This window comes from Xiphophorus maculatus, chromosome 9, assembly GCF_002775205.1.
Source record: "Xiphophorus maculatus strain JP 163 A chromosome 9, X_maculatus-5.0-male, whole genome shotgun sequence".
In the NCBI taxonomy this organism is placed as follows: Eukaryota; Metazoa; Chordata; class Actinopteri; order Cyprinodontiformes; family Poeciliidae; genus Xiphophorus; species Xiphophorus maculatus.
This window is the reverse complement of record NC_036451.1, coordinates 9,119,142-9,142,968: the sequence shown is the minus strand read 5'-3', so window position 1 is coordinate 9,142,968 and position 23,827 is coordinate 9,119,142. Positions and strand designations below refer to the sequence as shown.

Below are 23,827 nucleotides of genomic sequence, written 5' to 3'. Positions count from 1 at the left end.
TTCACTATTGTGAAGTGGAAGGAAACGTATACATGGTTTCTCAAATAGATCCACAAATACAAATATTTCATGCAAATTTAAAAATGTGCATGTTTGTTAAACCCGGACTAGAATTAACAGTTGCAAGTCCTTTGGATCAAGTCTCTAGTCTAGCAGCTTTGCACAGCTACAGATAAAATGATTAATATAATATTTTTTTTCCCAAAATAGCTCAAACTGTGAACATCAATTTGTTCAGTTTCCCTGGACTGTATGGAAATGCTGTGCATGCGCGCCTGAGAAAATGTAATGTTTGCGCAGCGCTCTCCAGAGTCTGAACGTAGCGGCTCTTCATGTAGGGGCTCTCCGCTTACATTATTCATACGGAGGAGGGTGTGACTTGCTGGCTCTTTTTCCGCCTGTATAAAGCGAGAAGTTTGCGCAAAAGAAAACACAGATGGAGAAGGCCAGTCGGCTCGCTGTGTCACAGAGAGTCACCTTAAGCCCGTGTGACAACTCCCATTCTGTCCCTTTGTGACAAGCTTAATCACTATAATGCCCGGTCTCTGCGCGCTTTGTCTCGCCGTCGCGCTGGCTGCGCTCGCCCGGCTCACCGGTTCTGTGGGGCCGGTGGTCCGATGTGAGCCGTGCGACGCCAGAGCGCTGCAGCAGTGCAAACCGCTGCCGAAGGACTGCGCGGAGAGCTTGAGGGAGCCTGGCTGCGGCTGCTGCATGACGTGCGCCCTCGGCGAAGGACAGGCTTGTGGAGTGTACACTGCGCGCTGCGGCTCCGGCTTGACCTGCAAGCACCAGCCCGGGGAGAACCGTCCTTTGCAAGCTCTGTTGGAGGGACGAGGGGTATGCACCAGCGCAACAAAAAAACTCATCAGCTATCTTAAGCCGGCGCAAAAACAAGGTAGAATGTGGTGCTTTCCATTTGCGCATTTCATGGTTACTTTATTCCCAGTGTGCCTGTTTGGGTAATTCTGACAGGCGCCCTCTCCGTGAGGCGCTGCTGTGACCGGGGCTGGGGAGCTCCCTCTCTATGCAAACAGATTAAGTGCGTATAAGGTTGAGACTGATCTTCTTATAGGGTAAATGGCACAAGTAAACATGCGCAAAGGTGCTACGTTTGGCAACTATTGGTTACATCAAGAAAACATTTTGAAAAACCGAGAGGGTTCCTGTTTAAACAACAAGAAGAAGTTTATGTCGCCCTCCATGTGCGCATTTGTCGCAAATTATGAAATTTAAAATAATAAAACACATAGGTTTGCGAGATTTTTCTTATTATAAAGCAACCAGTGCTCGTTTAAAGATACTATCTTATTGCAATTCATTCTTTTATTGCCCTAAGAAATTGACACTGATAACACAGGTTGTCATAAGGTATGCCTTTACACTGCAAGATTTCACAAAATATAAAGTATGCAAAAAGTGCACTGAATAATAATAATGATAAAAGCTAACTCTACTTTATGTGTATTTGAGTCGATGTTATCATTGGATGCATCAAGATGAAGATAGTCCACTGCAATCAACTTTAGACAAGTACAGGGCCTGAAGCTTTCAAGTCCTTTTCCAATTCTGCAGGGTTCTGAAATAATTTTAAAATATTTTGTTGTTGACCCACATAACACCTTTGTAAGACAAATTTAATTAAATAGATCAGGAAACACTCTCAAAATTAAATGAACCTACTGCAAATAACTCTAATCATTTGCTTAATGCCTTGCATGATGTCATTGGAGGCAGGTGTGTATAGACTCTTTTTCTGGGAGGATATATTTAATATAAAATGGTACCATAATTTAGAAAACTGACCATGGCACATCATTCTGTAAAGATGATAGACTATCTATAATGAGTTAAACTGACTTCATGGAAATGTCTGACTTGTAGCATTTACATAGCATCCACACATATGCATGCATGAAGATGACCTGGCTATTTCACCCCACCACCAAGTGGAGTATAACCCATCATTTAGAACTTTTCCTCTTTAATGCCCTAACTTATCTTCAACTCTTGAATTCTTGTACACTGCTTGCACAAGAATACAGCAGCTTCCCTTAGTCCAGGATGGGGGCCAGTGTAGTTCAGGTGTCTAGCAGTGAGTAGAGTGACATGGGGGTTGGTTGGCCTATATAAACAAGCAACACACACTCAAAAATCACAGCCCATTATCAATGAACTGCTTGCAAGCCTGCACAACACTGGGGGTGGGATCCTGTGCATGATGATTAGTGTGGATGCTGGTGAAATGGCACACATGCCACCTTCATGTGAAAACACACACTTGTGTGTTTAGGCACCTAGGTGCCCCTGTGTGTGCTTTCTGCTTGTGTATTTGGTTTGAACACACAAACACTTGTAGAACTGTGTTGTGCTTGACTTTTTCTCTCTATTATTTTAACCATTCCCAGACTCAGTTTTAAAGAATTTCGAAATTCTTACATGAAAGGATATTATGCATAATGATGGTGTAACAGTGTCTCCAAAGATGGAGATGGAGTTTTAAAAAATAAGATGTAGGTGGTCTTAAGCGCCCCTGTTGGTCAGATTATGCCATTGCAGCTTAGTGGTTTCCACCCCCATTGGTTCCCATTTCCAGAGCAGCTTCTCCTCCCAGACATTAACAAGCTCCCCTGACCACAGTTTGTGCTGTTTACTCCTGTGCCAGTATGCAAACAAATTGCGTAATGTGTTTATCCAAAATGCATAAAGCTATAAAAGGTGATTTATTTTGATCATAAAAAATTATTCTGACTGGAGTCCTAAATTTTGTCCACATTATTGGCCATTGAAGATTTTTTTTAGGGAAGTTGTTGTTGACATGTCATTTAGTTATTCCCAGTTCTTTTGACTGGCGCACCACTGCCTCGCAAATTGATCAGGTAGCCACAGAAAAGATGGAAGGGTGGATTGCCAGCCTGGCTGCCCACACGAGCTACACGCCCACATGCTTGTCCACCGCCCTCACCACAGCTCGCGCACACTAAATCTGCTTTGAGTTAGAAACAGTCTTCAGGGTTCTGGTGTGCTTTTCCATTGCCCACTTTACTGTGTGATGATGTGGTTGATCGGGGGGGCAGATCGTGGGTAGCTTGGTGCACCCCACTTTTGGGAGGAGTACTTGAAGCTCCGTTTTTTTATTTTACTCATCTTTAACATTTTAAAATGAAACCATCCCAGCCCAGTTACCTTTGATGTTCTCCCTCACTTTTCATTTTACATTTTCTAATCTTCTCACGTGTACTTTTTAATGTTGTCTTTCAATTTTTTGCTGTCTATGCCCAGGAATTCTCAGATTTATCCAGATCCTCCTTTATTTCTTGCTCTTCATTGCAAATTTGTGAATACCATTTGTAATTCTGACAGCCCACAAGGCAAAGACCTAACTTTATTTTGTTTGATTCTAACAAGCCTTTCTTACACAGCCAACAGTCCACAGTTGGATTGGGAAGCTTAACAGTAATAATTCTGTATTTGTGTAATTTACAGGATAGAATCATAAAAGTTTGGTTTTGGTTTAGAGGTAAATGCAAAAAATGTTTTGAGGAAAATAAATTATTATAATTTGCTGCCTGATTTTCATTTTGAAACCACATGAGATGGAGCAAAATCTGGTCCAAATATGGCAAGTTTTTAAACAAGCTTGAGCTTTGTAATAAATCACATAACTCTTTCCATACATCTGTATACTGTGCCAAAAGCAAGAACTGGCACCAATTTCACGGCTCTAATTTAAATTCGTCTTTGCAGAAAATGCAGGGAATCAAGTGGACGATGGCGCCAATGTGACCGTGACGGTCGTGCCTGCTGAGGAAACTGTGAACTGCGGGCATAGCCCAGGGTCAATGAACACTAGGCCTCCTCTGCACAACACACTTATCCAGAAGGCTGAAAATAGGAAGACGCAGAGCTACAAGGTGGAACCTGTGTCGGGAGGAGTCAGTAAGGACATGCACAACTTCTCCCTGGAGAGCAAGAGGGAGACTGAGTATGTAAGTCACACCCAGAGGCAATGAGACTTTCTGTGGTAAAATCTGTGTTTGGGATGATAAAAACATAGACAGAAGTAATTAAAAATTAGCTATGTGGTAAATGTGGGTTCTGCACAGCTCATTAGACAGCACATCACATTGTAATGCACACCTACAAAACGTTACCTCACCATTTAAGTGTGCTTCACATGCCTTTTCAGATGAATACCGTCTTTCAAGACGAATGCAGATTAACACCAAGAAAAGCAAATTACGGTCCAATTTGGATTTCATTCTGTTGACCAGAGATGGCTATCTAGATTATTTGATTTGCAAAAATATGCCATGTCTTTTTTCAGCCTTTTCAAAAACATTGTTAGTTTTCATTTCACAATATTTTTGTAAAAAGGCCCATCAAGTTCTTACTAAATACAGCAAATATTTGATGTTCTCAGATGTTTTCCAGCCAATTTGAAGGAGCTCTTTTGTCTACAAGAATATACCAAAAAATCCGTGTCCAGATGTGTAGAGTCAGTAGAGTCAAAGAGTCAGCAAATCTTTTTAGGCTGCTAACAAGATTGAGTTAGGGTATTGGGTACAGCCACATCAACTACATTCTACAATTTTCAGATTTGTCTTGGTAAAAAAAGACAAATCATTTTATTTACACTTCATCATTTCGGCACAACTTTGTTTTGGTCCATCAGATTAAGTCCTAATTAAATACACTGCAGTTCATAGTTGTAGCATAAGAAAAGGGGAAAAAGTTTAAAAGGTATAAATACCTGTGCAATATGTTATTAGTGATGGCATAGTGAGTGAAGCAATAGCATTACAGGCAACTGGTGGGGCATCTGTCAAGTGAAGTGATGATCAGCTTACTCTTCCTGATGACTTCCCAGGTTTTTAGTAAGAAGACATAGAAAAGACCTAGTAATTACAACTTTACAACTTATTAATTTAACAGAAACAATTCTAGCATCGATCAGAAAGGTCAACCAACAATATCGTCTAGTGTTTCTGCGTAAGCTACATTCGGGCAAGACATATGGACAAGAAAGTGAGTTTTTTATGGTTTTCCTCTGGGTTTAAATCGGGACAAAGACAGAGATGTCCAGTACATGGAAGTCATTTTTTGATGATCTGACAGCTACTTTACTGCTGTTCAGGTTGCGCTGCACCTCTAATGCCATGCATTTCTCCTGGTTTGCCATTGTGCTTTGGTTTTTGTAACTAAGACACAACCATAACTTCATAGATGATAATAAAGCTAATATGCTATTGTATGTGTGGAAATCTTTCCATTTGTTGGTGTTTTGGTCATCTTTTGTACATCCTGACTGTGTCTCAGTTTTTGTCTGTTTACTTACCAGAAAAATGATCACAGTCTCAGGGATCTGGATGAGGTGGCCTTGTAAGCCTCTTTGATGTCCAGGGAGCATGGAAATTTACTGCCCATAGACTAGAGAGCTGCAAACTGTCTTCAGGTCCTCCCGGTGTTGTATTCAATAGAGCAAAGGTTCTTTGTTGAAAACCCCTATCACTATGCATGTATTTATTTACAGCTAAGTCTTTTTCACAGTGACACAAGTAGAAAAGCTTAAAGACACCTGGGCACAAAAATGTGTTGCAGATTAATTTTACAGAAGAATTAATGTTTTATGAATGAACAAAGTAAAAGAGGGTCACTGTGATACCTTGGCCATTTGCAATAGGAGAAAATTTGTGCCACTGTCAACATGTAGGTGGTATGCATGGAAAACTTGATGCATGTGCTGTAAAAAACAAAACATACAAACAATGCCAAACACTGCCGTGCTCTGCAATTTGTGGATAAAAGTCCACAGACTAACTTTATATTCTTTACTGTTGTTTAGGTACAATTACTTTTGATTACAAATATTTTGAAGTAGTAGGTACCACTTTTTTTCAAAGCTGGTATCTCATTTTGGGGGATGACCTCTTTAACCCGGACCCACCAGAAGGTTCATTTCTGCAAGACAATGAGTACCTACGCAAACTTTCCAGTTCAAACTAAGAAATTAGGATGTTTTAAGCATGAAAGAACAGGACCAGGATTAAGTGATAGGCACAGGTCAATTTTCATTGTTTATTGCTCAACACAAACTCTCAAATTTGTGAAAGTATTCCCAATATTCTCTGTCTTGGCAATCTCTTTATGATGGCGTGTTTGCTGCGTTGTTAGGGGCCATGCCGACGGGAGATAGACAGCATCATGAACAGCCTGAAGATCAACAACGTGCTCAACCCTAGAGGCTTCCGCCTTCCTAACTGTGACAAAAAGGGCTTCTACAAGAAAAAACAGGTGAGTGGCTCTCCCTGCTGTTTCATCTATGCTTTTTCTGTTACACACCAAACTCTCTCGCACACACCCCCGCACGCCCACGCCCACACGCAGACACACACCTGCGGACATGCAAATAAACCCACCACATGCCTGAACACTTCCAAAGAATCTTCAAAGACTCATCCCAACCACCCACACATGCACAATCCCCCCCTTTTTTCTGCTCAGGTTGCCTTGACAGCCACATCAACACTATACTATCAGAATGGCTAATAACCATGTATTACTCCGGTAAATGCACTGCAGCCGTCTGACTCATGCCTCACAGGAAATGAAGTCGGTCAGGTGTGTTTGTGGGTGTGTGTTGTGGGAGCGTGTGGGGGGTAGGGATGTAAGAATGTGGTCTGGGTGTGTGTGTGTGGCGCGGTGGATGTGGCAGCAGGGGAGTGTATGTATGGCGCTTGTTTGATGGTGGTAGTTTTTGGTGGGGGTGCTGTTGGTGAGGTAAAGAAAACAAACAGGCCGTCACTGGTTTAGATTTTCTTGTCTGCAGAGCAGCAAACCGAGGCCACCCATGGCCAGCTCATTTAGAAGACGAGAGAAAAAAAAAATCAAACGACAGAAAGAAGCAAGAATGTAAAATTTTGTTGGAGGACAATTGACTGAAACTCCTTGAGGAAAGGTGGTGCATGAAGGCAGGTGGGGCAAATAAATACCAACAGCTAATTTTGAGATTGCATTCCACAGAGCCCATTCCAATAAACACATGAGTCACCAAAAACACGCATTATTACTCAGAGTCCAACTCAAGATGTGACAAAGTTCTAAATAACACCCCTGATCCTAACCCCACTCCTCACGGCCCCGAACAGTGGTTTCAATGTGAAAGGCTATTAATCAAACAATCAAACTTCTGTTTTATTATCTAGTTTTCTAATATTCCTCAAAAGATTTCATTGGATATCATAACATTTAACGACTAACCAAGGCAGATATACATTTTGGTTAACCACAAGGTTTTCTTCCTGTCCAAAACCAGTGTTTTGAATATCTGAGATTATTGGAAAGACAAGTGGTTGGCTCTTTTCCCAGTCATGTATTTAGCTTTGAGTTCTATAACATAACAAGGAAATGTTCCTTCTAATAAAAACAATCATTGATCATACTTGGGGCAGATTTAGGTCTAAAGTAATTTTAACATTCTGGAGCCAATTTGAATCTGTGATGGCAAAGAAGGCCTTCTGACTCCTCACCAAAAGCAAATTGTCAAAATACCAGGGAAAACATCCAACATAGTTAGTCAGAATTATATGGTCTGATTGATTTACTAACAGGATTTTTTTTATTGATTGCTGAGAAAGGTAGGAGTAAAATCATGTATATGCTGATGAAAACCCATCAGCATATGCTTCCTAAGGATGAGGGATACTGCAAAGTCAATGGCTCATTATCAACAGTGGCGTTTCCTTTGATAGATGTTTTAACGCTTTTTTTAAACCAATCTCATTAACTCTCCTTGACTGTATGATACTATAATGATATAGGATCCAGAAATTGCTTGTTGCTCTAATTCTACAGATTGATAATGTTCATTATGCTAATGTTAGAAAACTTCTCAATAAGCCTTGTCCCTTGTAACACTTTGCTGATTAATTTACTGTCTTTTGGCTCACAAAAATAGATTTGTAAAGATCTCAAAAAGATTTTCCCCACTAAAAAAAATAAATGTCTATCCTGTTTTGTTGTTTTCTTCCAAAATTGAGAGCCGTGCATAACAATTTAAATGACGTTTTTTTTTTTTTTTTTGTAGTTTGGACAAAATGGCGGCCTTCGCATCTGATTGTGAATAGAAAGATTGAAAATCGAGATCTATTTTGACAATTCAGAAAAATTTGAAGTTCTTACATGGTAATGGTAAGCCATTACCATGTATTTTTCTGTTTGTCATGCAAATTTCACCAGTAAAATTATCGGTTCTGGTGTAAGTGTGTGTTAGGCAGAGGACAGTAGTGTGCCCAGTCTTGTCGCCTTTTTCTCAAAGGAGCAGGCGTGTGTTGTGTTGAATCCATCCGAGGGGATGTGCCTTCCCGGTGTGTTGTAGAGATTTATGACCGGAAACTTAGTGAAGAGGAGACCGTGTGAACGTCTAGGGTGACAATGCTGTGAAAAGAAGGGAGCAGGAGAGTTGGGGGAGGGGATGAGTGAGAGATTGAACACATGATTTACAGTACTATTTCTTCCTCTGTAACCTACAGTCTTTTAAAAGAATTAAGTCCCAGTAAGGCTGCTGAAAGGTGTCTGGTTTCATCTTTCATTTCTTCAGAGAACTAGATGGTGATCAGACTACTTCCAGGAAAAATGAATCACCAGGAGCCAAAAAGCATAACCCCCAGTCGACTAAGGCCCCCATTTGTTTTTACTGCTTCTAATTATATTCAGGAATCAGGCAGAAATGTTTATGTTAATAAGCCCGTCACACTATTGTGTGTCAGCCTTTCATTTAGGAAGACACAGTACCATTGGGAAATACTCCACCATTTTAATGGATTTCTCACTGCACTCATAATTTCATTACCAGACAAGCCAGTCTTCTTCAAATTGTTTAAACAGGTTGGAAACGTCCTCTGTAAGGGCACTACAGCTTTCACCTAGTATTGTTTTTCTAACTCAGATATTGTAGAAGTGACCCAATGACAACATTACTTGATCTCATAGTACGCTATCTAGACACTAGACTCACCTTGACATGCTGGATTTTTGAAAATTAAAGGAAAACTAATGGCATCACTTCCTGTTTGATTAATTTACCAAATAAGGATCTGACCACTTGGGGGAACTGAAATGATTCACAGGTAATTCCCAAATGGCCAGTCAATGTTTTAATATCATAAAAAAATTAAACAAGCAGTTGGCATGATGGAAAGATTACTAACTTAGTCAAAATGCAAAATGCCTCACTGTTAGTCTCAGTATGAAAAGCACATTAAAAGCCACACACGTTTCAAAGGTGTGGCAAAAGTCGACATTCCACAAAAATACACTTAATTTCCTCCCATTTAAATCCAATTGAAACGTCTTTTTCCAGTGTGCTAGCTGGCATGGCAAGACAGTAGTCAGTTTGACAATATCAGTTGTTTACAGTCCTAGTAGAGATGTGTAAACTATAACAAATTCACTATGTTTATTTTTATGAAATAAATATGATGTGAAACAGAAGTCTACTCTTGGGAAAATACAGAGCTCATGGCATGGAATTAAGCCAAATAGGTATTAACCTTCACAACTGAGAAAATGGCTAAAAAAATTCTACTCACTTACACTTATGGCACTAGTAATTTTGTTTAAAACACACATCTCCCCCAATAATTGCTGTAAACAGAGCTAGAAATAACAAAGAGGTGGTTTTATTACATCCGTTGGTTGACTTAGTAAAGCTGTTCTTACTGTACATTTCAATCTGGAAATTCCTTCTAATTCACATAAATAGAAGAAAATCTTCCAAAAAATAGAGTCAAAATCATGATTTTTAGATGAAGAAACAACCCCACTCTTGAAGTCTCAATCTTTGCTTATTGAAGATCAGACATGAGAAAGTTGCAGACATGTAAGTGTGATTTTCTGTTAGCTGGTAATATGAGTGGCCTGTAAGAAAAGAAGTCAAGCAGTGCAGACCGTCTCTCAGCTACAACACATAGAAACCTATTTTTAGCTGCAGTTATATGAATTGGCTCCATATCCCAGCTCAGGCCCTACATGAACCAACACTGACCTGCTCATTACACCCCTCAAAGCCTCACTCTCTCTTTCTCTTATTCATCATTCCACACACACCCATCATTACCCCCCTTTGTGCCTTGCCTACAGTCATGCACCAGCCTTTTGTTCTTCCTGCTGGCTCCATCATTCCGTCCATCCTGCCCTTCCGCCCACCTGGCTTTTCCTTCCTTGTTTGGCCAAGAATCACCCTGTAGAGGGTTGTGAATGGGACGGCAGTGTCTGCGTGTACTCTGTTAGAGTTAAGTGTGTGTGTCTGAGAGGAAGAGGAGGAGAAGGAGGAGGTGGTGGGTTAAGGATGTGAGCCAGGTGCCAGTGTACTCTTCTGCTTCTTCCTTCACTCGGTGCTGGCAGTGCCAGGCCCATAAGGGTTGACTTATTGAGCGTGACTCAGAAGGATCTGTATAAACGTACTCACTGACCACAATGGCTTTATAATAACTGACCAACTTTCAGAGACCCAGACATCTATTTTCACTCTGTCTCTCTGCTTGGTTCTGTTCCCTTCCCAAATTTCAAATCCAGATCTTCTTCCGACTCCTCCTAAACAAAGTCTGTTTTCCTCCAGTCAATGTTGCATAATGTGCAAAGCAGATTTGAGTTTTTTTGCAGCCTGTGCAGTATACATTTGTGAAGATGCCAGTACTATTTTCTACAATATGAATCTAAACTTAGTTATCCTAATGAACATCAAATCCAAAAAGCTATTCTCAGTATCACAAAAGATAATAATATCCAATGGGAGGAAGTGCTTAAGCCAGATCACAGTCATTACGTTACACTTTACGAGAACATAATGTGGCATCAATGGAGCACAGCTGTCATTTATACCAGCTGCTTGTGACGTGTAACACTCACTGTGGTTCCCCCTCCTAAACAATAACTGTCACTGAAAGATCAAGTACTGCCACTCTTAAAATACTGCGTGAGTGAAAGGCACACAACAAATACACTAAAGCTTGGTTGATCTGTTTATTCAGGCTGAGCTCAGTTAATACATCTACCAATTTGTACCCCAACTCATACCCACGTGTTGCCTCTTTGTCCCTTTCTACTTCCATTTTGACCCTGTAAACTGATCATTTTGTAGTTATTTGATGCTTACCTGTTTATTCCTTAGCATTCTTTAATAGTAATGGAGAAAGAAAATCATAAAAATTCTCAAATATCGTGTAAAATATCATAGTATATTATTTTGTGCTTTTTTATTCCAATTGATTCCACTGCTTACACTGTTCAAATCAATCGTCTCCTATTAAGCCTGACAGAAAATGACCCCCAGTCAAACCAAAATCAATTTTCTAAATGTTTTAATAATCACAGAAAAAGTTTCTTACATCACATTCCAAAGTTTCATGAAATGAGGAGCTTATTGGTAAGTGAACATAAGAAAAAGTAACAAATACTCAGATCAAAACCAAACTCAAAGTCCAAGGACAATGACAGTAGATAGCATTAAATTAGCAAATTCCATTTAATTATGTTGTTTGGTTAGTTTGATATATCAAAAACTAATTAGTTGAGTTTTTAAATAATTTTATCCATGAAATAACAAGAATGTTAAAAATTTGCAAGGGAACATTGAAATAAATATAAAACTTTTGCTGCAATGTTGTTTTCACTCATTCATGCAAGTAGCCACAAAGAGTCATTATGTTCCCCGAAGACAAAACCCTGTTTGGAAACACAAAACGCTGTGGATATTTACACCAGTAAAAGAAAAGCATCCTATGCATACTTACTGTCTTCATTCAGCTTGAGAAAAATCTGTCAAACTCTAAGCCAATTACTAAGCACATATGACTATTCTGATCTGGTTGCCTCAGAGGTGTTTTTCTTTGTCACATCCTCCTTATCACATTTTTTTTTTTTTGCGCCACACAAACTCTAGCAAGTAATATGTAGTCTCCGTTTTAACATTTATGTACATTACGTGTTTGCTTAAAAAAGAATCCTGGACTTCATGTCTTTCAGAATTTTTTTTAAATTTTATTTTAGAAAAAGCAATATCCCGCAGCTACTGCCAATGCATTTCCAAACACATGCACAGATGCACCTTCTTTTACACAAATACACACGCCCCTATGCCTACAAACACACACCTTGCAGTTTATGAGCTTGTGTTTATCCTGTGGTCAAACCAGGCTCTTTTTAATGTCCATGAAGCCCAGCGGCGCTGCCATTAGTTATAAAGACCGGCGTCACAAGAGCACGCTTTCATACGCACAACACATGCATACACGTCTCATAAAGGCAGCATTATGAATGAGCAGCATGTATGTTTTTTTTTCTAGTGACAGCCGTGTTGGACCACGCAGCACCAGGAGCATGAGGAGTACAGAGCACAAGGGTTTAACCTACCCTCAGTTTGGACTCTGTGGTGGAGTGTGTTGAGATCATAGAATAAATGGGTATTCGTCCCCCAAAAAACCGTATTGACTATCAGTTTTAATTTAAAATGATGGAAAAAAGCTGCGTTTCTATTACATTGTAAGTCTCCACAATTTATGCCTTGGTTGATATTTATGCTGATCAACAAAACTTAAAATTGCTTGAAACAATACGAACAAAAAGTATTAACATGCTTTTGTGCGTTTTAAAGTTTCTGACTCACTTTCCTCTTATTGCAAGGTCAAACAGCTGATTTTACTATAGTAAGGATTCTGATTTAAATGTTTGAGGCATATTTAAATAACCGCAGCAATAAAAGATTGTGGATACCTCTCAAATGTTTGAGAGAGTTAAACTGAGAGCTTCATTTGTTTTCTAAATTGGCACATGAAGCACTTGACCATTCCTTGGAAAGTTAAGAATGACACTTTATTTATCAAAGTGGTCCAAGGAAGAAGGTTCTGGGTTCTAATATAAGTTGAACGGAGTTTACATTTTCTTACATACACAAGTTTTTCTCAAAGTACTCTGGTTTTCTCTTTGCACCCTGAAAACACACATTAATGTGCTCATTTCTCGTAGTTAACAAGAAATGATTAGCAACAAAGCAGAAAATTGATAGAAATACCGTCAAACTTTATTTTGGAGTGTGAGGAGCCTGTGAAGCTATTCAAAGAATTGTCTTTCGTATTTCATATTCAATTCATATTTTAATTAAACATACTTTGCTGGTGTAGTTTACCTGTAAAAGCTGTTGTTTTAAAATATGTACAGATATTTGTCAAACTATTTAAGTGATCTTTTGTTCCGATATGGCAGGGACTCAGGTGGTACAGCAGGTGGACCCCCACAGGTTTCTAGTTTAATCCCTGGTCCTTGAGTCAATCAAGGGGTCAGGATAGGCATCTGGCATAATCTATGTAGGTCATATTCATGCAGCGCTGGAGCAGAGGGGACTGCTGGGCTGTGCCCTTTTGAGGGAGGTACCAAAAGGACAATATCAACAACTTAAGGGGACTTTTGACTAACATTTTTTACAGCTGCAGTTTTAGTTATACAAATGGTTAGTAAAGCACAATATTAGTTTTTTTTTTTTTTTTTAAACATGACTGTCCTTAAAATAGTCACACCTTAAACTTATAGTATTTTTTCCAGTTGAAGTTAGGGAAAAGAAGACATAAAAAATAAGAAACAATAACATTTTGACACATGGTTTGATCACCTGTCGTGTCACCTGGTGGAAGCAGTTCCAGTTGGCTAATATAACAGAATGCATTTTCGGTCTAAGATTACACTGTTGTGTTGGTTAAATTGGCTGGTACTGGACTGGTTCAATCCAGAGCTTTTCAGCAATGTTTTCTCCACTTGCTTCTTGATCAGAAAATTGTAGCCAAAAAGTTTTCAGTCTCACTTTTCCTATGATACCAGTCTGATAAGGCTTAGAAGTTAAAGTTATGAGGTAAGGAGTTATAGTTTGGGCGCTTTTGCTGGTTTTCGCAAGCTAGAATTATCACAGTAAAATCAAATAATATGTACACTTACATTGAAAATAGTTTTAAAAGACTATTTAATTTTATTTTAATTTATTTAGAAATCTAATATTATTGTAGATTATTATTATTATTCTGATCAGGATTTTGATCATGTTATTTAAATTTTTCTTTTTATTTTATGAATTCATGTTATGGTGGACATATTTCAACCTCAAATATTTTGTTTTTGGCATGTGGCAGGAAATCCTTCCTGCCACATGCCATCTCACTGTACAATAAAAGCTAAATCATTGTTCTGCACTAATCAGTCCAATTTTGCACAACTGCACTGTGGCACACTTGCTGTACATATATTTACATATACATACTGTATCTGCATTTTTTGAATCTTTGCAAGGACTGCTCTAAGCTGCTTTTTATATTGACAGCATGTTATATTTTATTTTTATTTTTATTTTGTCTACAATTGCTACTCAGTGGTGGTTGTTGTGTGTCTTATCTCTATGCTGTAACTGCGAAGTAATTTCCCTGCTGGGATGAATAAAGTAATTCTATTCTATTCTATTCTATAACCGATTTTTAACTTAGTTAATAGTTTCATTTTGTGACTTTAATGCTTCCTTGATTTTAAATGGCTCGGTTTTCGTTTGTGGTTAATTAGCACTTACTTTGGATAACGAGAAATAACACAGTTAGTCTCATAATTAGCATAGCTGCATAACTTTTAACCCAGGTGCATACTGCCACAGTGATATGATTTTGAAGACATTTTCTTTAAAGTTAAATCAGTTGGAAGAACACATTTTATTTTTCCAAAATATAAAAATAAAGCTCATAAATGTAATAATTACGCAGTATATGAGTATTAATTTGTTTTTTTTGTGTATGTATTAAAACAGTAAATAAAGAATTCCTTGAGATGACTGCTAATACTTCACCAATTAAGGAGAGATTGAGCAGAAATTCAAAGGTAGCCAAGCAACAGGGGAAAGCACACATGCACATTTTTCTCTTCCATTCCCTTCCACCTTTCTCTTGGCTTTTCAACCCTTTCGTGCACACACCCCCACGCGCCTACACAACACAACACAGACACACATATACATTCCCTCCATGCTCATGAAGGAGTCTATCATCATTTACCAGAGCACAGGAACACAATGTTAAGCTTGTCTCTGCAGGCTCGTCTGCTGGGTCAAGGCTAAAATAGAAGCTGTCCACAGAATTAGACGATGGCACAGTGAGAGGAAGGAATGCCGAAAAAGTGAGAATGAGACAGTTAAAGAGGAGGGCGATTGTTAGGAAGAAAAAAGTTTTCTGTAAAAAAAATCTGCTGAAGATGCTGGTGGGTAAGAAGGCAGCATTTTGGGAGGCATACTTGCTCCCCAGACTGCTGCAGTAGTTCTTGGTGAGGTATTTTAATAGGCCTGTGTCTCTATAAAGCTGCCTTTGATCATGCACTTAGGCTGCACGTGAACGCCGGAAACAGACACCTGGTCACACTCTAAAGCTTGTCTGTCTGCCTGCCTTAAAGTATGAAGAGACTTTGTGCCAATTCATGAGTCAAATTTAGGGGCGTTTTCATACAGATCAAATAATACATGCATGTAGAAAAGTTTCTTGTTGATGGAATCTTGTCATTTCTTAACATGTGGTTCCATTACTCATAACTCATTACTCAAAACAAATAGACTACTCATCCTTAAGAAATAGCTGTTTAACTTCCACATACATTAAAGGCCATTAATCATGTAAAAGGCAATTTGCTATCCAAAGCTTCTAATAAAATCTAAATGCCAATATAATCTCTAACATGAAAATGACACCATTAAGCTGCAACTGATAGAAGACGGTTAGATAGGGCCACAGCTTTTCCAAATGCACTCATATTTTTTTCCTTTTGTACATCTAGCTTGTTTCGGTTGCTTCACCTTCATATTGAACATCCAGCAACAAGTTCAGTTGACTGTATGTGCTATCAATACTTATAAAGATGCATTAATTTTTTTTTCCATATAACACTGTGACTTTAGCCAGTTTCCACTCAGTTGTTAATGACTCTTTTAAAAATTTTTATGATCCATTTTATGTTTGTGAAAGATATTGGAATATGACACAGTTGTGTAAGCTTGTTTAGAAAGACTAACACCTCTTTTCATTTCAAATCCATCCATCAATCTATCCACCTATACATTCATTCATAAAAAGAGTTTTGATAGAGTTTTGATTTTTGCAAGTTTGCTATTTCAAGCCTGACCTATGTATGAATATCCATTTTGAATTCATAGTGAACACTGGTGTTTATTTGCTAAAAAAAATGGCAAAACCTACATGGAGAGCTGCAGAATCATGCAGGATATTTTGGAAGGGCATTACTCTGTGGATGATTCTGCTGGGGATTAATTTTTATACTAAAACGATCCTGAATGACACATACATCCAGTCTCAGCTGGATTACTTTATAGCATTACAGCATTACTTTATGATTAGTAATGCCTTTTGTTGAATACTGTTACTAGTTCATGATAAAACTCTGTACTGGCTGGTCTCCTTCCTGTACAGTAGGAGATTGCAGGAGGAATAAAGTGAGTCAAGGTTTACCCTGACTTGACTGATCGAGTCACTTCAAGTGCAACGCAAATGGAGCTCATAAAGTTGCCACCCTACAAAGCTTGGCCCCCTGTGGGACATCTGATATTACTGCATACAAGTGTGTGAGCAGGTGGGAGGTATGTCTGCGCGCAGTCCACAGAAATCATGTTTGTGTGCAGCCTGCATGTTTGCTGGTGCATGTTTATATGAGCCCACGTGCACACGCAGGGAATAATCAGCTCCAGATGAGATTTGAGGATCCGCCAGCTTCCCAGAATAGCAGCGCTGCCTTCCCTGCAGCCCTCCAACTGGCCTTGACAAATATTTTAGCAACTTCATGTTTACCTTCACACTCGAGGGTACTCACCCCCTCACTCCCAGTCCCTCTCGATCAGAATTAATCTGCTCTCCACCAAGTAAACTCCTCAGCAGAGCCTAAGTCGGACAAACTCTGCAGTACGCTGGCCTCATATAGATGCCTGAGTGAAGCTCCCTGCTCTCTGCTCCAAAAAAATTCATTCCCGTATCTATCAGCAAACACGCAGCTGCATCGCTTGTGCTGTTTATCTCTAAAAGTTCCTGCACATAAAAATTCACAGACAGTCACAGGCAGCAAGGCATTCCACTCACCGTGATCGATGGGATGTTTGCCTTTTTGGAGTTCTAGCAAGGCGTGGCAGCTGAAAAGCGTCATAAAAAGAAGGGAGTCTGAATTAATATAAAACATTTCTGCACATATCTAACAATTTCTTACTGTGTCTGAGAGAGAGAAGAAAGTATATTTTCCCATTTTCACAGTGTCTTACGAAAGTGTACATACCACTTGAAGTTTTTCACATTTTGCCAACTACCACCACAAACTTTAATGAGTTTTTATGAGACAGTACACAAAGCAGTAAGTTATTGTGGATCCAGGGAAGAAATGAATGCAACTGATTTTGTACAAAATACAAATCTGGAATGTGTCAAGTGCATTTAAGATTGTCTCTGAAATCCAGTGCAACCAACTGCAAACAGTCCATCTGTGCAATTTAATCCCAGTGTAAATGCAGCTGATCTGTGAGGGCCTTAAAGGTTTGCTAGAGAAAATCCCACACTTCAAATTTCTAAGAGTACTGTACAATAAAGTACAACATAAAGTTAAAAACGTTTGGCCAAACCTAAGCATTACAGCATTAGAACTGGTGCATCATCACTCAAATGAGTTGTGAAGAGACATAGTACCTCTGGAGGAGCTGCATAGCTCCACATGCTTGGTGTTGTACAGACAGTTATTAGCTCAGTTCTCCAGATCCTGGCTTTAATGAGTGAGTGGCAAGATGAAAACCATAAGAAGACACATTTAAAGCTTGCCACAAGCTATCTAAGGGACACAGCAAACATGTGGAAGAAAGTTTTCTGGTCATATGAGACCAATATTGAACTTTTTGACCTACATGCAAACACTATGTGTGGCGGAAGTCTAAGTCTGAATATCCCACTGAACCCACTATTCCAATGGAGAAACACGCTGGTGGCACCATCCTACAGCAGATGTTTTTTTCTTCAGCAGGAACAGGTGAACATTAATGGGGAAATGGATGGAGTTGAACACAGGCCAATTTAGGAAGAAAACCCTGTTGAAATATGGGCAAATATTCATCCAGAGCTCCAATTGAGTCATTAGTCAAAGTCTAGACCAAGGATCCCCCATCAGGCCTAGATTTGAGGAACCCTGGTCTAGATCATAGACAACTGAAATTAGTGGCAATATTTTTCAAAGGTTATTTGTTCAGGGACACTTTCCATCCATTTGTCTTAGGAGCTTTGAAAAGAAAAATGGGCAAAACTTTAACCTTAAAATTCTAATAAAATCTGCTGAAGCTTCTAGTAATGTGACAAAACGTAAAGAAGTTCAGCTTCTGTGAATACTTTTGCAAGGTACAGTAACTTGTCACTAAGAGGTAAAAATAACTCTCTTTTCATTTGGTTCTGTGAGAACAACCATACAGTTTGATAACATTTCTAATTTTCCCATGTTTGTTTTTCTTTTTCTTTTCTTTTTTTCAGTGTCGCCCATCCAAAGGCAGGAACCGGGGCTTCTGTTGGTGCGTGGACAAATACGGGCAGCCTCTCCCTGGCTACGATGACAAGCAGGGCAAGACAAAGTGCTATCACCTGGAGAGTAAATGAGGGGAGAACAGATGAGACAACCCATGGATGGAGAGAAAGAGGGGACGGAGAGAGAGAGGAAAACAGCACAAAAAAGTCGAAAAAGGAAATGGAACGAAAGGAATAAGGGAAAGGGAACGAGGACCTGTTTTTGCTCTTGCATGTAGATTGATGTAAACATTTGAAGGAACTTTGGACCTTTTGTTTTAGGTCCCATTTCAGGGGTGGGGGGAGTACAAGGATTAGGGAGAGGGTAGGGGGTGGAGCACAGTCTCCTGTCCTTTACAGCTATCTGTCCTATACTTAGGGAACCTCCATCCTTTCTTTAAAATATGTATAAAAACCAGTTAAGCTGAGACAGAATGGGAGGAAAGAATAAATCCTATCATCTGCACTATTTTTAAAGGGGGAGAGGAAGGAGGGACTTTCCCACTCACTTTAAAGAGGACTTGTTTATGACTGTGACCCCGCGCCCCCCTCTAAGAAAGTCACACCAACACCGATCTATCATGTGTGTGTTTGTTGTAAGTGTGTAACCGCGAGGTTTGTTTGTCTTTTAATCCGTGAGCGCCTGCATAACTTACGTTTTCACAGCTGCCTGTCTGTGCAAGATGGTGTGTGAGAGCATGCTTTCCCAAAACAGCTTCCCTTCCTTCGACCCTGCTGCATCAAACAATGCAGAAAAAGACAACACCTTCTGGCTCAGGGTCCATTTAGTTGTGTAAGGTGTATGGAATGGCAGACGTTTTTTTTATTTAGCACGTTGACCTCCTTTCTTTGCTGCCTTTTTGCTGTTTGTCACTGATGCGCAGGGTAGATGGATTGAAGGCAAATTGTACAGTTAAAGTGCCTTAAAATCTTTAACACCTCCCTTTTCCTTCTTAATTGCAAGAGACAAGTTATGTTTCAAATGTTAAGACTTGAGAAGTCTTGAGAAGACTTGAGAGCATCCAATGCATGATACATTTCTAGATTTTGATAATTGTTTTAGAACAAATAGGTAAATCGGCATAACTTCTTGCAGTGATCCAAGGCATCGCATCCTCTGGTTAACCAGATTTTGAAGGAAGGACATTAAAAATACCATCCCCACCTGACTGATGGATGTTTGCTGAATTGAAAAGCCGTCCAAACTAACCTCATAAGTTCTCATGAGTGCATTTAAAAGCTAGTTTGCTCACTTGAAATTTTCTGGAACATCAGATTTTTGATGGTTTTCTAGTAAAGGCAGTGCAATCTACTTAAAATCTGCTTGCATGTTTACAAATATGACATTAATTTTTCTTCCCCGTGTTCTCCCATGTTCTGTGTTCATTCTTCTCTCTCATCGTTCTTGCAGCTCTGAGGTTCTCTAGTCCTTAATCACATGCCATTGTCCTCAGCTTGCCCGCTTTCTGTGTATGTGCCTGATCCTGATCCCTTAGCCCACCTCTTCCTGTCTTAGTGATGCAACATGGTGTTTGCTTGTTTCAGTTTTCTTTTCTTTATGGGTCAAGTCAGGTGTGACCGTTTTGCTCTGCCACAGGTGCCAGCTGCCCCCTATGCTTCAAGCACAAGCACTTATAGCACTTTAGCTGTCCCGCTGCTACGCAGTTCTAGACAATTGGACCTATCTGTGTCTGCGTACCTTTCCATGGCGGTAATGCCAAATTTAACAGCGTGTTATAAGAAAACAATAATATTCCATTGAGAAAAAGAAATGAAAGTAAATTTATACAATTCAGGTCCATTTCTATGCAAAGGCTTTACAGCATATCTTTTTTTCTTTAACTTACAGGCTGTCAGACTTTCATGTAATCTTTTAAAGTGTGTTTGGTCAGCAGTTCTGGTGGCTTTGTAAGACCTTTCTCAGGGCTTTTAAAAAATTTTCTTTAAAATTCAACTCAACTGTCCGGTCCTTTTACCTCACCATGACAGTATACTGTGCGTGGTATTTTGGGAAATAGCACAAAGTTAATACTAGTACTAACTAGTTAGTACTAACGAGTACTAACCTGTACTGGTTAATTATAACCTGTACTGTTTTAACACCAGGGTACCATAAAAGGTAATTAAGGACCCTTTTGCATTTGTTCCATTCTTAAACAGTTTTCATTTTAATACTAAATTTATGAAAGGTCAGTAAAGTTACATGAATTTTCCCAGCCCACATGTGTGATTTTATGAATAACACATAAAACATGCTTAAAAAATTTCTAAAAGTCTATTTTGGTCATTAATACATAAAATTAGCAAAAAAGATATTTTCTGATCTTTTTGTTTCTCAGAATTAAACCGAGTTTTGGTTCAGTGAAATGGATACACCTCTGTTTGAGTGTCTCTGTGGACAAAGTCCAAAGAAAATCTGTCTGAATGCCGCTCACTTTCTTTTACAGTCAACATAACCCAATCATAACACTTTAACTTGCAATATAACCAAATAAGCCCACAGAAAAACTTTTAGATACATTTAGAAAGGCTTGAGAAATTAATCTAAACCACTTTAGCAACATTGCAAGAAAGTCTTTCTGCTTGGAAGCAAACTATGAAGTAAAAAAGGGTTGTTTAAAACTTTTGGACTGTAGTGGAACCCAGATCTACTGGCAACAAATACAACAAACAACCCCATTTGGAGTTTTTCCATTCAGTGCATCTATTTTTTTCTCCTTTGTTTTTATTGTTTATGCTTTTGTTTCTTTGAGAAAATGCTCGTGTGATCGCATGCCAACAAATCTCCACAAGGTGGACACAGCACCAAAAATGCATTCACACACATGGCAGGGGGTCTTACAGAGGCAGTGCGGGCCTCTCCGTGGGGCTTCCTGCCCCATGCACTCCCACATCCTGTGCACAGACTAGAAATGTGGAGAGATGGCCGAAGAGAGCCTGCCCAGTAGCTCAGTAGCACCACATCAACTTAACACACTCAGATGGCGGCAACTTACAACCAGCCTATTGGTGCTAAATCCCATCTATTCAAAGACTTGATTAAAGGGGAGGAACAAACAGAAAACATTTAAGCTATTCCCTCCCTAATATTTGTACGTGTGTCTTTTTATATATTATTATTTTTATTGTTATTTTTAGTAATATTTCCTGGCCAGCTACATGTCTGACTGGACATCATGTACAGTGCGTAAAAATAAAAATTATTTATCTATGAAAGAATTATAAGCTGATCCAAAATTGGTTTTCTTATGAAGAATTCAGTGACTCACCGATTGCACAGCACAGTCTATATGATTCAGTGTATTTTTGGGGACTATAATCACTAATGAATGTTTTCTTCTTAAAGAACCATTTCCTTCTGTTGCTAACCTCCACTCATTTTCAGTGTGGCATTCAGGCCATCCATGTTCACCAACCCTTAAGGACAGTGAACCTCTCACAACATCACTTCCCTCCATGCACACCCAGCCATCTCGCCTCTGCCAGTCAGCGCAGAACCAGGGTCACATTTCTGTTCTGTCACATTTTATTCAGTTTTCAGACCAGCCTCTTAAAGCTGAAGCTCTCTCTGTTCACGGGTATTGTAATGTTTTATTCAAGCTTCTCGTGGTACAAGCTACAAATCACAAAGCTATTTTTTTTTCCAAGAGAGGAAATGATTTTGAATCAAGATATACTTTGTATTTAATGTCATTTTTTAAATAAAAAATGAACACATTTTAAGAAGTTTGACTATGATGTTTTGATTTGTCTCTTTTGTGACTTGCACCAATGATCATCTAAGCACCACCCACATGCAATAATATCCCAGGCGAAAATGTGTAAAAACCCTTAAAGTAAAAGAGCATTATATAGTAGTACCATAATCTCACACCAAAATCATTTAGAAATTGGGATACATTTATTCGATCCAATAAAAAAAATGTTAGATGCCAATAGTAAGTCAACAGTTTGTTTGGAAGTTAGTATGTTAATATGTTTGGAAATATGACATATTTCAGAGATGTTTTAAGATGATTGAAATTTACTTTTGTATTAGTAGCCATTGGCTGAAAAGCTAAAAGCAAAGCAATTTTTTTTACTGCAGGTAAGGTACTGTTTGCTCATGAGCCATTACTGGACCAACAATTCTGAAAAATGTGAACTATTCCTTTAATTAATGCAGAGAATCAGGACAAAAATTTGCTCCGGGGAAGCAATCAAGCTCTCCTCAGGGGTGGAATGTGTCAATACAGATGAAGCAAAGGTTGAATTTGTAAAGAACAAAAATAAATCTGGTGGTGCCAGGCAGGCTGGCAGTGGGCATAAGAGGTTGAGGCAAATTCCTGTGCCCAACCAAGGCAAACAGAGCGGGTCAAAAGGCAGTGCTGAGCCGGCTAAAGATAGACGAGCACCTCCACTTTAGATCTCTGTGATAACAAAACAGACTACAGACAGAGAAACATGATCCTGGAAGGCATTAAGCCATGAATGTTGGAGCTTTTGTGATTATTTCCACAATTATAGTGCCTTGGAAAAATATTCATCCAATTTGAACTCTCACATTTTTTCAGATTACAGACAAAAACTTTAATGTAATTGTTAAAATTAATTTTACAAATAATAATCAGAAAAGTTCACAGCTACATATATTTTGGGGTATGTCTCTATCAACTTTCACATCCAGAGACTGACATGCAAAGCCTCGAATTCAAAAATTACAGGCCCATTTCTAAGATTTCTTTTTAGATTTCAGTCATTCACCCATATGTTCACATACTGATGAAAGTAAGCTACTACAATGCAGCCACAGCTGCCATGCGCTAGTCCCTATGACCACCACCAGGTAAGTGTCTTGCCCATGGACACAACTGAGACTGAAGCAAGGGTTCAAATCAACAACTCACCGACTACTCCTACCACCGTCACCACTATTACCCCACGGAGAAAAATAGAAGACCTTTGGCGAGTTACAGCCTCACCGGCTTTCTTAAGTACTACTCCAGGCTTCTCTAGCATCTAGTGATATTTTGTCAGGAGATTTGAGGGCATCAACACCAATGGCTCTACTGGATCTAACATCTCCCTTGCAAACCGTTGATCATAGTATTTTGGTTAAGAAACTTTGTAAGTGGGTTTATCAGATATGGCTCTTAACTGGTTTCACTGTTATCTTTTTGGCAATTCAGTGATATTGCAAACCAAATCATGTCAGAATCTAACAATGTCTTGTGTGAGGTACCGCA

The 23,827-nt window shown here is 39.1% G+C and overlaps 1 protein-coding gene across 1 annotated transcript; it reads left to right on the top strand.

The window, feature by feature from the left end:
* The first annotated feature begins 363 nt into the window (after nt 1-363).
* igfbp3 (insulin like growth factor binding protein 3) lies at nt 364-22,322 on the top strand. The gene is made up of 4 exons (XM_005802306.3): nt 364-895; nt 3,745-3,986; nt 6,172-6,291; nt 18,573-22,322. Exons 1-4 carry the CDS (start codon nt 535-537, stop codon nt 18,693-18,695), a joined length of 846 nt encoding a protein of 281 aa, XP_005802363.1. The 5' UTR covers nt 364-534; the 3' UTR covers nt 18,696-22,322.
* The last annotated feature ends 1,505 nt before the right edge of the window (nt 22,323-23,827 follow it).